The 16657-nt window shown below is 42.2% G+C and overlaps 2 protein-coding genes across 2 annotated transcripts; both read left to right on the top strand.

Moving 5' to 3' along the window:
* Nucleotides 1–3190: 3190 nt before the first annotated feature.
* LOC133968728 (leucine rich adaptor protein 1-like) lies at nucleotides 3191–6906 on the top strand. The gene is made up of 3 exons (XM_062404913.1): nucleotides 3191–4104; nucleotides 5104–5288; nucleotides 5997–6906. Exons 1-3 carry the CDS (start codon nucleotides 3892–3894, stop codon nucleotides 6508–6510), a joined length of 912 nt encoding a protein of 303 aa, XP_062260897.1. The 5' UTR covers nucleotides 3191–3891; the 3' UTR covers nucleotides 6511–6906.
* A 192-nt stretch (nucleotides 6907–7098) lies between these two features.
* Nucleotides 7099–16480, top strand: pgap6 (post-glycosylphosphatidylinositol attachment to proteins 6). Its single transcript, XM_062404587.1, has 13 exons — nucleotides 7099–7248; nucleotides 8313–8496; nucleotides 8687–8888; nucleotides 10108–10235; nucleotides 10350–10615; nucleotides 10725–11056; nucleotides 11159–11255; nucleotides 11371–11485; nucleotides 12373–12515; nucleotides 12769–12947; nucleotides 13780–13926; nucleotides 14029–14145; nucleotides 14287–16480. Exons 1-13 carry the CDS (start codon nucleotides 7185–7187, stop codon nucleotides 14626–14628), a joined length of 2316 nt encoding a protein of 771 aa, XP_062260571.1. The 5' UTR covers nucleotides 7099–7184; the 3' UTR covers nucleotides 14629–16480.
* The last annotated feature ends 177 nt before the right edge of the window (nucleotides 16481–16657 follow it).

The following is a 16657-nucleotide window of genomic DNA, read 5'->3' as shown; positions in this document are numbered from 1 at the left end:
AATAAAGTCGGACAGGGCACCTCCGCTTCCTCCCACTAAGAAGATCTGAAGCCCAAATACCCCAGATTCGCACAGTAGTGTGGAATCAAGGTCCCGCCCATACAGGGGCTTGACCAATCGTGAGTGTCTGTTAGCTGTCAGTCATGACATTTCAACGCCTATTTTTATGGCATCAAATAAGTAATTGAATCCAAACTTGCTAAGAAAATGAACATGTGAACAAAAATCGGTGTAATAAGAACTAGCTCAGAGACTGAAACTATTAGTGAGGAAAAATGTATTTGACTTATACTTCACCCATTTCAGTTTGATCCATGTTCCATCCACTAACATGGAGGAGACAGGGTTTATGACCCGTACTACAGTCAGCCACCAGGGGGTGATCCAGATGATTTGGCCTCACTTGTGGGGAGCTGTCATGTCGTACAACTTTATATACAGTCTATGGATTAAACAGATGAGAATAACTGTGCTAGTTTTAGAAGTTTGGAGCTGCTCAGAAGCAGATTTTGTTCCCTTTTGAATTGAGCCATGCTGTTTCGCTTGTTTCTAAATTGTATGCTAAGCTAATTTGCCGGCTAATGGAGCATGCAAACAGGGATCTGTTGCCAGTCTAAATCTATATGTGAAATAAGTGAAATATTCCTCAAAATGTGGAAGTCATCTCTGAGGGGAGGTCACGTCTACTCAAAGCTGTTGAGTGTACTGTATGTACCCCCATGTACTGTATATTTGACGTGTAGATATACACTCTGGAGAGCTTATTTTTCTTGGGAAACTTTTTTCCTAATTGTGCTTTGAAAAATCCAGGCATCCTGGCCCTCACTGATTGGCTTTGTTTGCATGTGCGGACCTTCCACAGACCATGTGAACCTGAAAGATCTCCTGGCCCACTGGCCTCATTTGTAACATAATGCTGTTTTTCTGACCCTCGACTGCGTGCGTGCAAACACATGTCACGCTTCAGGCTTACTCACCGGGGACTCAGGCTGTATCACGAGGATTTCAAAATATTCTATATCTGATTAAGCTTTGCTCAAGACTTGAGCAGACGCGGTCCACATCACTGATTGTGGTTTCATATCCGTCACCCTGCTCGTCACACTTCACATGGTTTGGCAAAAATTCAGAAGAACTCCCACCCGACATCCTCTTCGTGATTCATGGTAAATCACCTTTAATTCCACTGACAGATGCAGTAAAATCTTATCTACTCATAATGCTGGCCTTTCAATGACTTTCACATTTTTTCCATATTTTCATGTTTGTGTAAGTTTATGATTTCCCTAAAACTGGAAGTTGGAGGCCCTGACTCATAAAAAACATAACTCTTTCTGTGTCAAACGTTTTTACGATTAGCCTCCGCCTCATGTATCACTGACCTGCAGGGTCTGAGCTGCCCCGACAACACTTGTTTTAAATGTGGGTAATATTTTACAGCACCCTCTGGGGTTGCACGAACACTTTTTTTTTTAATCCACTTCTCATTTCAGCTTCTCACTTGCTTTTTCAGTCAAATAAATTACAAGAATGGGGGGGGGGGTCAAGTATGAAAAACTATCTTTCTCTATTAGGCTTCTCTCTAAAGGAATCACGGAACGTGTTCGCCACAGTGGTGAGCGTATTTTTCAATAAATCTGGACAATTAATGGCCTAGACTCCTATAAAATTACAGAAAGCATATTCTTTATGATTCTCCAACAGATGAGATGACCTCAGAGTGTTGACTTTGGCTCAGTTTTCAGGGTAGCTGTGAGGTAGACTGCCTCGCTGGTGAAACTTGATCTGTATACGCTTAAGCAAACAGATTTAATGAATGAATTCCTCGAGGTGCAGAAATGATGGCTCGATTGTTCAACTGTCTGAGAAAGTCATCAGACACTCGGGTGCCCGGAAACTTTGAGTGTCTGCTGCCATCTACAGGCCATTATAGAGAAGAACAAGCCTTTTGAATTTAGGCTGGCAAATATGTTTCAGCAACATCGAGTGTGAAGGGAACGATAATGTCTTTAGATAAGATTTCAAACTTAAAAATAATAAGATGCTGTGACAATTATAATTACCTCAAACCCAATGTATATAATCCCTTCAGATATCATGGCTTTGTTACTCATTTTGTGTGAATGCCTTTGCTGCCTGGGTTTGTCTTATTTAAGTCTAGTCAGTTTTGTTATTACCCATTATACACGATTAAATGATTATCTTCCAGATTTTTTATATAAATAACACCGCATTTTTCGTATATTTGATTTTAGGAATGTAGGTATCTGAGTATCACGTATATATAGCCTTATAGGTAATAATACAAATAAGGCTATAAATATATATATATATATATATTATTTTATAGCACCCTCTGGGGTTGCATGAACTTTTTTTTTTTTTAATCCACTTCTCATTTCAGCTTCTCACTTGCTTTTTCAGTCAAAGAAATTACAAGACTGCAGAGTCAAGTATGAACAATTATCTTATATATATATATATATATATATAGCCTTATATGTATTATTACCTATATTTTTTCTACACTATACAGTATATAGAGATAAAGAGAATATATAGAAAAACCTGTCTATGAAACAATAGAGGTCCCTGGTGTTTTCTGCAGTTAAATGTCTCCTCGCACCTTCTTACTGGTGAAGGATCATGACTGTATTTTCAGTCGTCAAGAGGATGCAGGAAGCTCCCATAACTGCTGCCCTGATTTTACAGGAATTAATATGGGGCAAGATGACAGGCGAATAAAAATAAATCAACTATTTGAGTGGATGGCATATGTCAGCTGCTTATTTGACCCATCTCTGTGTCTAAAAACAGAGTCTTTCCACTTGCAACCTTTAAGAATTAAAATGTAAGCATATCTCACTTCAGCTAATTTAGTAAAAGGGAGACACGGGGGGATGGGGGGGGCAGAATAATCTGTCTCTTCAAGTTCTCTTCTCTACAAATGATGTGGACATGTTGTGGAAATAAACGATGATCCCAGGATAAAATATTCGGATTCGCCCTTCTAACATTGTAAAGTAGGATATGAGATGGGATTAGCATAGCCTCCATTTCATTGTACCTTCATTTTTACTGTTTAATTTACATTTTTAATCAGCAACAATAAAAATTATAATCTTATCAAAGTAAGTAAATAAGTAACAAGGCAATAAAGAACTAGAACATAACATAGACTTCAGTTTGACTAAGACATACTGGTCACCAAATTTGTCTCTCCTCTATACATTTCTCTGCTGTTGCCCTGCTTTTAAAGGGCGTTCATATGAGGCCAGGTAATAGGTGACCCCACCGCACGAGGCAGATTCCCTTGAAAAAAATGTTTGTCTTCTGTCACCAAGTGCACGAACTGCTATTTTTCCCAATATTGTGATTTGGCGTAAAACAAACACAAATGACCTGCACGGATTTAAACGTGTTAAGCATCAGCGGCGGCTCGGTGCGCACAGGTGTCACTGACGCCTCTCCATGTGACCTGCTGGAGTGATACTCCCTCCATTGTTCCGCACAAAGAGTGTTTCCACTTTCCAGCATTATGATGTACATGGTCACACACCAGCAATTCCTCTGTAGCAGGGTGAATGGTCCCAGCAGTCAGCCGGACGCACGAGTCGCGCGTTCACGCTTCCAGAGTTTTCACTGCTCGTCCTGCGCTTCTGTGGCAAGTCTGATCGAGATCGTGCTTTATTGTGGCGTCTGTGTGTGTGTCTGTGTGTGTGTGTGTGTGTGTGTGTGTGTGTGTGTCTGTGTGTGTGTGTGTGTGTGTGTGTGTGTGTGTGTGTGCGTGCGTGCGAGTGCCTCTTTAAGTTAAAGGTGAAGTGACTTTACGCTCAAATCTTCTCCATCCAAAGCGTCTCCACTGGATTACTTGGAGGTGAGAAGGCTGCCATGGCAGAGGAGAGCCCTCGGGATTTCTTTCCAGAGATGAGGGAGGTGGAAAACAAGGTCGGGAGGAGAACACCTGAGAGTCTTCTGATGTGGATGAGGGAGGCAGCGGACTGTGGAGACGGCTGCAGGTGTGATGAGGAGGACAATGGAGACCACAGCTCTGCCTTCAGTGGAAGCTTCTCTGACAGGATCAGCTGTTTGAAACAAGAGATGGTAAAACTCCCAGCTTTTTCACTTTTCACATAATAAACACTATATTAATACATGCTAGATGGCCAAGCTGTGCGTGGGTATAGGGTTTGAGTTGCATGTACCTGTTCATCTCCCCATATTTTCACTGTGACAAAACCTGTGCAGCTTGTTTCAGTGATCACGGTTCAGTTTTCTTTAGGCATGCCTCCACCACTGAGTTTCACGTTGAGCCACTTCGCCTGCATGGATTTGTATTTCTAATGATAGACGCTGTCTCTCCACCACACCCCTCACCTGGCTCCTCTCCCATTCACCTCTCTTCATTCTGCACATTCTGACTGGATTCCTCTGCTCATTCTCTCCCCATGTGCCTCTCAGTTACAGTATTTCCGTGATGTATAATGAGTTCACTACCAGGGGCCTCACTAGTGGTGGGGATAGAGTGCATTCTGTCAGGGGGGCCCCTAGATAAAAGGAGCCCCATGAGAAGGACTAGGTACCCCAATAAAAAAAACAAAACACACATCCAGTGGTGGAGAAAGTACTCAATCATTTTGCTTATCTACTTGAGCAAACATAGGTCATCTTTTACAGTATTAAAAGTACTTGTGCAGTGTAACCTGTTCCTTAATGAAACAATCCACTACATTATTATAGCTGAGTCTCCACTTCTTTAGAACCCATTTCAGGTGTTTTTCTTCACTTGTCATGTGGCTGCAGGAGGCGGGGTTTACCTCCCTGCTTGGATTGGATCTGTGGATCAATTCTTACTTCTTAAAATATAAAAGTCTATGTTAAGATGCAACACAAAACTTTTAAAAATGTGGTGAAGTAGAAAGTACAGATATTTGCTGGTATGTCAAGTGGAGTAAAAGTACCAAAGTAGATGTACTTTGTGACATCCCACCAATGCTTAGATTAAGTTCAGGTTCAAACATGTATAGGATATAATCAGTCAGGTCCCCTCGTACACACATGTTAATGCATGCATCACTGATAAGTTGTTAATTCTCCATGCAGAGAAGGCTTCGCTCTGCGGATGTGAGGATTCTGCGGCAGCTGCTGGCCGTGCACGAGGGTATCGAGGCCATGCGTTGGCTGATGGAGGAGCGGGGATCCCTGGTCAGTGGCGGCGGCAGCTTGACAGGAAGCCTGAGCAGCCTGGTCACTATAGAGGAGCACGGGCCCTCTGGGACGCCCTGCAGGTAGAGATGATTATCGGTCAGAGGGGGGCTCTCATTGAAAACATACACTTAGATAAGCCAGGATGTAGGTAGAATTACATGATACAAATTATTACATGCAATATTACATGCAATATTACCATATACTGTCTATCCGGAGACCCATGAACATGTAATTTATTGAAATATCCTACATATTTGTCAGCATTTATAACGATGAAGGGCTGGGTACATTCAGTATATGTATATTTTTTTTTTTTACTTTTCCTCAAGAATACGTCGATTTTCTCAAAGTAAATTTTCAAATGGACATATTTTATCTCATATGGGGGAAAGCTCAGACATCTATTTTCAAGTGCAAATTTTGCTGGATTTCAAGATTAAGATTAAGATAACCCTTTATTTGTCCCATGGGAGTACATTATTACAGAAGCCTGCGTACAGAGTAAATATGGGTCAAAAATAGAATAAATTGAACAAAAGTTAAGGGAGTCAGACATACAGAACTACACTACTGGTGTAAACCATCATTACTAAGTGTCCATGCAGTGTATTCTCGACTTGAAACCAGAAGTTTGAGTTTCTAAGATAGTAATTGAATTAATTTATTTCACTGCTGCTCTGCCGTAAAGCACCCAATACAAAATATATTAGCTGAATTATGCTGGATATGCATTTTGGGGTTTTCAGTCCAGATGTGACTCAATATTCCAAGTATTTCGCTCACAGGGATAGCCAGAGTCCGACCTTCCCTCAAGATTTGACGGAAACATCAGGTGAGGACTCTGCAGGTCATCGATCACCACATGATGATGGTGATTCATTCCACAAGAGCTACTTGGATGTTCAGAGCCCCGAGTCTGGAGCAGCGAGATCTCCAAGTCCTTCCAACTCTGAGTTTGAACCCAACCCTGCCAACGGTTTGGTCAATGCCAGTTTACAAAAGTCACAAACACAGGAGGTGGAAGCAGGCCAATACTCCACAGCTGAAGCTGGTACCATCAAGAGAGCTCTGCTCAGATCTAGAAAAGCAAGAAAAGAAGTGAAAGCAGATATTAGTGGTTTGACCCAAGAGTCCGAGGACATTCCGACAGAGCGTGGTCCGCCTCAGGAGAGTTTCAGAGCCTCTCAGAATGAAGTGATGGAGGAGCAAGAGAGTGCATCACCTGCGGAGACTTTCCTGCTGGGGTATGACGCTCAGTGGTGCTGGGTGGAGTCGCAGGATGATGTGACGTTTTTATGATTATCTGTAAGTGAAGCTGTTGCACCTCAGCAGATACTGAAGCTGCCAGTTAATGCAGTGGGACTTAAAATGCATGGTGACGCTCAGTGTGCCTTGATAAACAAGAGGCATTCGCTAAAAAATGAATAGTGCAAACTCTATCATTGATATTTTTCAAATGTAATCTGTTTAATTCTGTTTTTGCTGCATACATGTGTATTTTATGAGTGAAAAAGCTAAATTTTAGAACATAGATGGAGAATATCCCTTGTAATATCCTTTGTATATTCTCCATCTTGTCCTATGTTCTAAAACGATTCAGTTTGAGTTAATATTATGACAAAAACTGTAATAGTGAAGAGCTGGTTATAAACAATAAACAAATAAAAAATGAATGAACACAGTAGTGTGGCAATAAAAAATGCACCATGTTTTTAAATATAAATAAATATGTGTGGAAATACATGAACTGTATTTATTTATTTATTATTTTTGGCTGTTTCTGTCCTCGATACACTCGATTTGTGCGATGTTGATATTTCTTAGAGACCGTGAAGGCAGCCCCATGACGGTTGTCGTGTCGTCACGTGTTTCCACAGAGACCAGGAAGTGCCGTGATAGATGATTTGCTCCGGATCACTGTGACATTACAGGAAACAGGTCGATGTGATGGTTCGGGCAGTGGCGAGGGAAACATGGAGGCTTGTTTTCTACGCGGACTCCTTCTCTTCGCTCTGACCACTTCGACGTCAGGAGGCGGTGAGCGCTTTGTTTTGGTTCTCCTGCGCAGGAAGCAGCTATTAGCATGTTGGCTAACTGTCCCCCGCCTGGTGCTGCATGACCGACGCTACAGACACACTGTTTACACTCGTGTCCACACGAACATGTGTGAGTCAGCTCCATGTCCACGGTTCAGTGTGAAGGTGTCTCCATGGAGGTGTCAGTGTTTCTGGGTCAAACACCTTGTTGGTTATTTAAAGTTCAAACTTGACTGTACTCATTACTGGCATCGTACAAGGTCCAGTCAACAATTAATTAACAACAACAACAAAAACAATTTGAACCATTTAGTATTAAATTAGCATTTCTATGGTATATTCGGTCGGTCATAGATTTCATATTTGAATTAATATATAATAATAATATTATTATCAATTGCTCCATTACACTATCTGGGATTAGCCTTTGCAGCTTTAGCCCAATTTAGCTAAACTGATAAGATCTAAACTAGCTAAACTCCTTCCTGTTTACTGCCACAGCTGCTGAAGTTGAATGCTTCGAAGTAAAGGAAACAGGAGTGTAAACAACTGTTATCTTCCAGATACAAACCAAAAATAAAGCTATTAAATAATAAGTCAGTTGACAGAATCTATTGAGGATCATATTATTGTATGATTCTTTTTTGGAAAATATTTCTGTTTCTGGCTTCTCACACGTGAGGATCTGATACTTGTCGTTGTCACACATGGCATTAACTGAATATTTTCGGGTGTTTAGTTCCATCAGCCATTCAAAACAAGACATTGACATTATCACCTGGCTCTATGGAAAGTTATAACTGTCTAATTTGTTGTCATTTGATGGGCAAAAAAAAATCAAAATACACACCAATATATGATTTGTTAAATGAATTGCAGTGTTTTTCTATTGTTTAGTTTAAGAGTTACTCTAGATGCACTGCACTGTTAAAGAGACGTTAACTTGAATGCCCACAGTAGAATAACATTTCTGTGCATGAAATTTAGAGTTTAAGTTACAGGAGTTCCTTGTTATATGATTGTAATTAGTATATTTTACATCGGTGAAAACCTTGTGCCCCACAGATGGACAGGTGACCTTCGTGTCGGAGCTCTCATCCAAACCAGCTCAGAAGTTGTCCAAGTACGGTTGGTATGGCAACGTGAGGCTGCAGAGGTTTCACATACCGGAGGAGACCGCCGTCGCTCGCTGGCTGTTCTCCATCACCAAGCTCCAGAACTTCCATTGTGGACAGAAAAACGTCACCGTGTAAGAGGAATGCTCTTTCCTCCACTGATTGATTTCCTGTTGTTTAGTGACCGCTGTTGTGAAGATTTTCATTTTCTGTTAAGTGAAGTCAGACTTCCTTCTCTCTCTCTCTCTCTTCACATCAGCGTTTCTCTGCTCAAACAGATGTCTGTTGAATTCCACTCTCTCTCTCTCTCTCTTTCTTTTGCAGCCATATTCGATGGGGTGCCCCTCCAGTTATAAACCTGATAGGCTCGGTGTTTCCCAATGACACACTATGGAGTCCTTGCCTGTCTCTGACCCTACCAGTAGCACTACACAGCTCCATAACCTTTAACCACTCCGACCCTGCTCCCGGTGATTGGTACGTTGCTGCCCACTTGCCTCAGGATGACGGGCGCATCGAGCAGAAGGTTTGTATCGAGCCGTGAACACTTGGCCCTTGATATTTTCTGATATTTTTGTTGCTGTTCTACTTCTTAAGGATTTCTTAAGTGATTTTTTTATTATGTAATACTGATGTTTATTTAACATTCAAAGGCCAGGATAAGGTGTCAGTATTCCGGTAAGGCTTCACTTGTAAACCCCAACCTGTTCTACTGGATCAGAGGGTTAGGAGGATTGTTTTTTTTGCAAAGCAGCTAATCCACATTCTTCTGTCTTCTTTCTTCTTGGCTCTGTTTATGCAGCAGGATCACATTTATTGTTGTGTTGTCGTATTTAACAATGGCAGAAAAAGAAAACGTCTATCTTTAATTTTACCTTCATCTACATTTTTTGGTGTGTGGATTAGTTGCATCCTTTTTTATTCCTTTTGACTCGTGACTCTTATCTGTTCAGTGCTAATTTCGTTGACGAAGACGATGACGAAATATATTCGTTAACAACCTTTTTTTCATGACGAAGACGTAACGAAAACGAATCTTTGAAAATAAAAACTATGACGAAATCTATTTTAATTTTCGTTGATGAGACGAGACGAGACGAAAATGTTGGTGGATGACTAAGTCACGATAATTTTTAAAACATCATCGTATCAGGCCGTCATGAAGTATCAGGAGCGGGCGATTGAGTGTGTCTGTGTGTGTCTGTGTGTGTGTGCACCCCAGATAGCGCTCCGGTCCGTAGCTCCGCCCCCCGCCCCGCGCACTCGCTCAGAGAGACACAGTGAAAGCAGAGCGCGTTCTCGTGGAGCAGCCTCTCAGTGACTGACTGCTTCTTAACTATGGAAACAGTGAAAACCAGAGTTTCTCTGGTCTCAGCTGATCAGAGATCAGCGCTGCAGCTTCTTGATCAGAGCAGAAGCTGCAGTTGGTTTGTACCGATGTTCAGTTTTTGTGTCCGGCTCCAGTCTGACCTGCTCTCCCTTTTTGTTTTCACATTTAAAACTAAATATATATTTTTAAGCTATTAGGCTGCAGCTATATGTTTTTATAGAAAATGAGTTTAATGTGGCTATTAAATGTGACCAAATCTAGACTAAAACTAAGAAGGATAAAAATGACTAAATGTGACTAAAACTAAAATGCATTTTTGTCAAAAGACTAAGACTAAATCAAAAATAGCTGCCAAAATTAACACTGTATCTGTTTTTAACTTAAAACATTTTCTCTCTCTCTCTTTGTCTGTCAGGGTCTTCTGTCCTGCGCTTATTTCTTCCAGCCTCAGTTATCAATCAGGAGAGCGGTGGACACACCTATTTTACAGCATGGCACATTCCTCCAGCAGACCACTGCACCTGACAGACCGGCTCGCCTTAAGTAAGCTATGCACACCTTCCATTCCCATGTTTCTTCTATTGATACGGATGTATTTTTCCCCCCCATTTGTTTATTCCGTACAGAGTAATGTTTTTGTATGTGTGTGTGTCTTAGGTTCTATGTTCCAGAGTTTGCCTCTTCTCTCTCCGTCTCTGTGGCGGACTGTTCTTCAGGGGAGGGAGCAGACACTGGGAACTGTTCACTGGTCGTCAGGCTGGGCTCCTCCTCTCTGCAGCAGGGCCCAGTATCAATGAACTGCTCAGGGACTGGCTGCTCTGCTGTGCTGTCTAACCCGCCTTGGGACACCTGGCTACGAGTTGTCGTTGACAGCAGCCAAGACAACCGCACTGTGACCTTTAGTATCATCGCAAACTACACAGGTGGCTACAGATGCATGTCTCAAAATTAAGTTTCAACATATATTATATGTCGGTTCTAATCTACAGCTTGTGCATCTTTTTGCTCTGTTCTCATTTGTGTCTTCCTCAGTGGGTTGTAAGCCAAAAAGTGTCGGCCTTAAAGCAGACGACGACATTAAGAAGCTCCGTGGAAACAGCAACTTAACATCAGCAGGCAACAGCTCACTGGCTCCAGCCGCGGTCGCCTTATTCAATGACTCAGCATCACCGCTTACCTTTGAGCCTGCGTGTGTGTGGAGCTTCCCCGTGCTCTACGAGGAGGTGGACGTTCTGTCGCTGCGGTACACCCCCGTCAGCGGACCCAACGTCAGCGTCACAAACACACACCCCACGCTGCTCACCTACCCCCTGCACACGCTAGCCACTGGTGGAACACTCAACCTGCAGCTCACACTCAACTCTGTGAGTATCGCCGAATTACAACCGTCACAAACACACCAGTCTTTGAAGTCTGTGTTTACTACGTTTGTGTGTGTGTGTGTGTGTGTTTGTGCGTGCATGCAGACTGCTGTAATGCTGGGGAACAGTAGCAGTGTGGTGGCCTGTCTGTCTCAATGGGCTCCAGTTCTCGATCTTAACCAGTCTCAACCCTGCAGCACGGGTAACACTCAATTACATCTTATATCTGGAAATTAAAGTGGATGTAGGATAAATATTAAATCAAAAACTTACATTTTTAGACATTTTTGCTCATGTCTGTTTATGTGTGTGTGCAGGTTTGTTTGGAGGTTATGGCCTTCAGGTGAATGCCACGGTGACTAAAGCTGTGGTCAGGCTGCCGTTCCCTGAGTCAGCAACATGGTACCTCACCCTGCAGCTCACATGCAACAGGTAACAACACACTCATACATTTGTTCTTCGACAAATGTAGGTTACTTAATACTTAAAAATACTTTCTGTAACTCTGACACCATGACCTCCATCGGAGTCAACAACATTCTCCACAAGCAGCAGATGTAATTTAGATTCTAGCAGTTCTCACACTAAAACAGTGAATGCATATGTAATGGCTCTTTTAATGTAAATTTTTACTCCATGAAAAAGTATATTTTTCCTCGGCTTTGCGCATATATATTAGTAGTTTGCTGTCATGCTACAGTTTTTGATTCACACTTATGTACAGCACCTACATTTTTCTTATTGACACATCTAAATTTAAAGCGCTAATCTGTATGTTTATATCTTTGGGCTGCAATAGATTACTATTCACACCATATGCAGTCTCATTTCTAATATAAAATTCTGCTGAATTTGCATTCTGTGATTGTTGTGGCGGTGGCCTCAACTGAGAAAGGAGCTTTAGATTTGTTTTGCTGAAGTAGCAGCCCCACATGGAAACACCACAAACTTATATCAGGACCTTAAATGTCACAACAAAGCGCAATCTGACGAAGCTGTAAAGGCAAAGAAAACTTGCTGTGAAAAACCCTGGCGCCTGACAGCACGGCTCACCAATAATGGATCAGGCACAATCATAGATTTTTTTGTGATTATATTGAAAACACTGGTGTGGGAGATTTGAATCAAGAAAATCATGATAACATTGTTTTCCCACATCATGCAGCCCTAATACAACTTTATCTATTTACTTCTTTAACTGTAAATTTGAGTTGGTCTGTGTCAAAAGTGTCTGGCTCTGTCAGATGAGATACAGCTGTCTGGTCTCGTTAGTTGTTTTGTCTTTTTTTTAAATGACTGTGTCTTTTTGTTTCTTGCAGCACTGATTGCGGTAACACATCAGTGGTGCACGTGATCCCAGAGGTGTTTGTCAGTGCCTGTGTCGAGGACTGTGGGACATACGGTGAATGTAGACTACTGAGATCCTACAGCTACCTGTACGGTGCCTGTGTCTGCAAGGCTGGTGCGTCTCACACACACACACACACACACACACACTCACACACTCACACACATACAAACACACACACCCACACACACCCACACACACACTTACTCTACATCATCTAAATGAATATCAATCAATGCAGTCTCTTTGTTATTATACCAAAATGATAGTCCTTACCGTATCCTTATTGGTAATACATTTAATATTTTTTTTGTAATGCCATCCATTTGGAAATTTAGGTTAACTGTGCGTGTGTGTTTTTGTGCAGGCTGGAACGGTTGGGGCTGCACTGATGATTCGACAGCTCAGTCGTACGGACGCCAGCTGACCGCTACTCTGCTTCTGGCTCTCAGTAACGTGATCTTCCTGCCTGTTACTGTGGTGGCCATCAAACGCTACTACTTCACAGAGGCGTCAGTCTACCTCTTCACCATGTTCTTCTCCACGGTAACACCCACTCGCACACACGTGACCAGCATGGTTTTTGAGAAATGTTTGTATTTTTTGGGGGGGTCCTCACAATGTGGTGCAAGAGGGAGGTTTCAGGACATCAAATCCAGGATTATGCACTGGACTCTGCATAATCTCCTGACATGGTCCGGAGGGGTTAAATATGAAAAGGCAAATGTCTGAGTAGAAGGCCGACCTCCCAGACCCCAACATTTCTCCTGGAGTCTCACCACAGCGATTCGAACCATCCACGTCCGTCAAGGGAGTAACTGCTTTGTGTCTTTAGAGTAATAAAAGTGAGAAATGGCAGCAGTTATATCATCACTTACACCTCAGATTTCTGTATTGAAAGGAGAGGAAAGATTTGACACTAAAGGTTTTTATCAATATAAAAGATGTTTCAATTATCTCCTTAAGTTTACGTTGACGTTAACAACCATGATGAACTAAAAGTCCTGCAAAACAGTAGTTTGTCGTATCTACCCGTGTGTTTTTGAGACGGAGGTGATGCCATTACAGATACGACATAACATTTGTGTGTTCGATTATAGCTAACTAGTCACTGTTTACTCTGTTTTCCTTTTAATAACTGTTGGGTTGTTGTTGTTTTGATTTAAAAAGTATCTCAATTAATAACATAGATGAATCCAGACTAGATCGCACAGAAACGTCAAAGCATTTTCATCATCCAGGATTAATCTATACATCTGTCACATTCATCACTGAGTAAACATCCGTGTGCATATCCGTATGTATTTATGGGGACATCGAGCTGTGTGTTGTCTTGGAGCTTTGACAGGGATTACTCTTCTTCTCTTTGTCCGTGTAGTTCTACCATGCGTGTGACCAGCCGGGTATTGCTGTACTGTGTATAATGGACTACGATACCCTGCAATACTGTGACTTCCTGGGCTCTGTCTGTTCCATCTGGGTCACCATCCTGTGCATGGCTCGCATCAGGGACGTGTTCAAATATGTAAGACACTGATGACTGTTGCTATTCTTTCCATATTTCTGTCATCAAAGAGTTTATATGAAACTTAAAGGGCTGAAATTGTGTGTGTGTGTGTTTGCTTAGACTCTGTTTTTGCTCGGGACTCTGCTGATTGCTATGTCAATGCAACTGGACCGCAAAGGCCTGTGGAACCTGCTGGGCCCCGTCCTCTGTGCACTGGTGATCATGGTCACTGCATGGGTAAGACTCTATTAGAAGGATTCTGTAAAACAGCACTCGACAATTTGTTGCCAAAGATAACATGTATCTACACACACAGAACAGAAGAAAAAGAAAGATAACTTTGCCACTTTGCTAAATCTGGTTATTTTTCGTCGACAGGTGTCCCGGGGGGTGCGGCGGCGACATTGCTACCCGCCTTCTTGGCAGCGCTGGGTCTTCTACCTGATCCCAGGGGTGACCTGTGCCCTCGTCGGGATATGTTTGTATGTTTTCGGTGCAACAGAGGCAAACTACTACTACACACACTCACTGTGGCACATCCTGATGGCCAGCTGCGTGATGTTCCTGCTGCCGCCGAAGGAGAAAGACAGGGAGGTGTTGGGCTGGAGCAGGGGCTGGAGCTGGAAATGGAGCTGGATCTGGACCTGGAGCTGGAAACCCCGGGTTTGTGGCTACACTCTCTGCGAGAACGGCAAGGAGGAGCTCTACACTGTCACATAGAGGGATCAAAGAGGCTATAAGGAAGCAAAGTGACTTGGTGTTGATTGGTAAACATCGCTATAAGCTCCACAATATCTTTAAGTCTCTGACTCTTCAAAGTTAGACCTATATTCTCTTACATCTGCTGATTTCATATTCACTTTCTCCTCTAGTGAGAAACTGTTCTCATGGATCTTAAAACTCTAGTGTTCAGACACCGTAGATACGCAAACACCCCTGAAACCTGCTGAAACCTCTAAGGTGGCCCTCTGCACCAGCTTAGGTATAAATCAAACCCTTCAGGAAGCAGACCACCTGACCTTGACCTCATGACCAGGAGTTTGTACATGGTCTATATGTACATATTTTATTAGACTAGAGTATGAATGTGTGAAATATTTTAAGTAATAGCACTTTGTGGAGCTCTTCTGAATCTTTCCTATTCAGTCTGTCCCTGACTTTGTGGATGAAAATATGGTGTATTTAGAGTTGATGTGAACTCTCCTCCAGGGATTTCATTTGTCCCACAGACCAGGGTGGAAAAGTGATTGATAAAACTGGATCCACTCCAAGTTTAGCTCCAAGCGTTTTCCAGAGCTATCAAACCGTATCACATGGTCTTCGTTCACCTGCTCACACCTGACAATACCATCCATCCGGAATACCTCTCCTGTGACCACTTGTGATCAGATCTCACTTTCCAGCTGTTTATGCGTCGGCACATGAGAGAGATAGAGCCAACGGCCGAATGACTCAATGCACAGCTCTGATATGGAGAAAGATTTGAAAAAAAAAGTATTGATCATTTTGCTGTGACAAGTGTTGATATTGGTCAAAAGAGTAAAACACATTTGATAAACTCTAAAACTGTGGGTCGGGACATCAGCCGAGTACAGTCCTTCATATTTGACCCCAGAACACATTTGCATTCACACATTGTAAAGAATGTTACCAAGTGAGTCCCACCCAGACCACCATGTGGTCGGAGCGATCTGATCTCAGGACGCATGGAGGATCATTCAGACCTGATCTAAAAGCTGTCCCCTTGTGATGGTATCACTCTGGGCATATGTTTATACCACATCTAAACAGGCTCTAGTTAACTGCAGGACACTGAATAAGAATAATAAAGAATAGTATTTAAGAATAGTAAACAACCGCTTGTTTGCCAAAGTCTGATGAACCCTGTCTCCGATGCTTTCCCATCACGCCGACAGCAGCCTCCTCAACTCTCCTCCACAGATCAGCAGATTCAGTGATTCAGATACCGAAAGCCTCCTTATCCCAATCCATGTCTTTAAACACCAAATGTCTTGACGTCGCGTTCATGTGCCGAAACATACGCTGCCTGATTTGAAACCTACTGTCGTCCTGCGTGTTTATCCTCCCTCTTTAAAGCCTCACCTCATTTTACCAGCAGCCATTCTGAAGCACTTTTATGATTATAAAGCTGATTCCCCTACATAATGGTCATAGCCCATACAGTTTATGTATGAATGGGCACCTAATGAATGTATATTGAGATTGCTGTGTCCAGTGCCTCCCGTATGTACTGTGTGAATCGGTTTTGTCTTATGCGTACTTTCTTTTCCTATGTTCTGTCTATTTGCACTGTTTGATTTTTTCCAACCTGCATTGCCTTCCTTTTCTTTGTTCTTCTCCTGTGTGTGAGTGTAACTAATTTATTTTTTGTCACATTCAAGTATGCTGTTATGATCAACAAACTACGACAACAATCTACCGCACTCGATGCATTTAAGAATGAAGACATTTAATGTTTGATGTAATGCGTGGTTTTAATTTCCTACTCTCCAAATCTGTTCAAAACCCAAACCCTTGCCTATCAAAAATAAATGTTTTTTATGAAAAGAAATGCTTGTGCATAGATTTTTATCTTTCTGTAGAAAAAAAAATTATCCTCAGACTAACACTCTCTTGCACTAAGAGAGGATTGGGGGATCGACGGAAGCAGATTATCATAATCCTCAGAAATGTTGAAAGTGCCTGTGTTGAAATACACATTACTGTGTGTGTTTGTGTATGTGTGTGT

Source organism: Platichthys flesus, chromosome 14 (assembly GCF_949316205.1).
Source record: "Platichthys flesus chromosome 14, fPlaFle2.1, whole genome shotgun sequence".
Lineage (NCBI taxonomy): Eukaryota > Metazoa > Chordata > Actinopteri > Pleuronectiformes > Pleuronectidae > Platichthys > Platichthys flesus.
The sequence above is the reverse complement of the archived record's forward strand: the minus strand, read 5'-3'. Positions and strand labels throughout refer to the sequence as shown.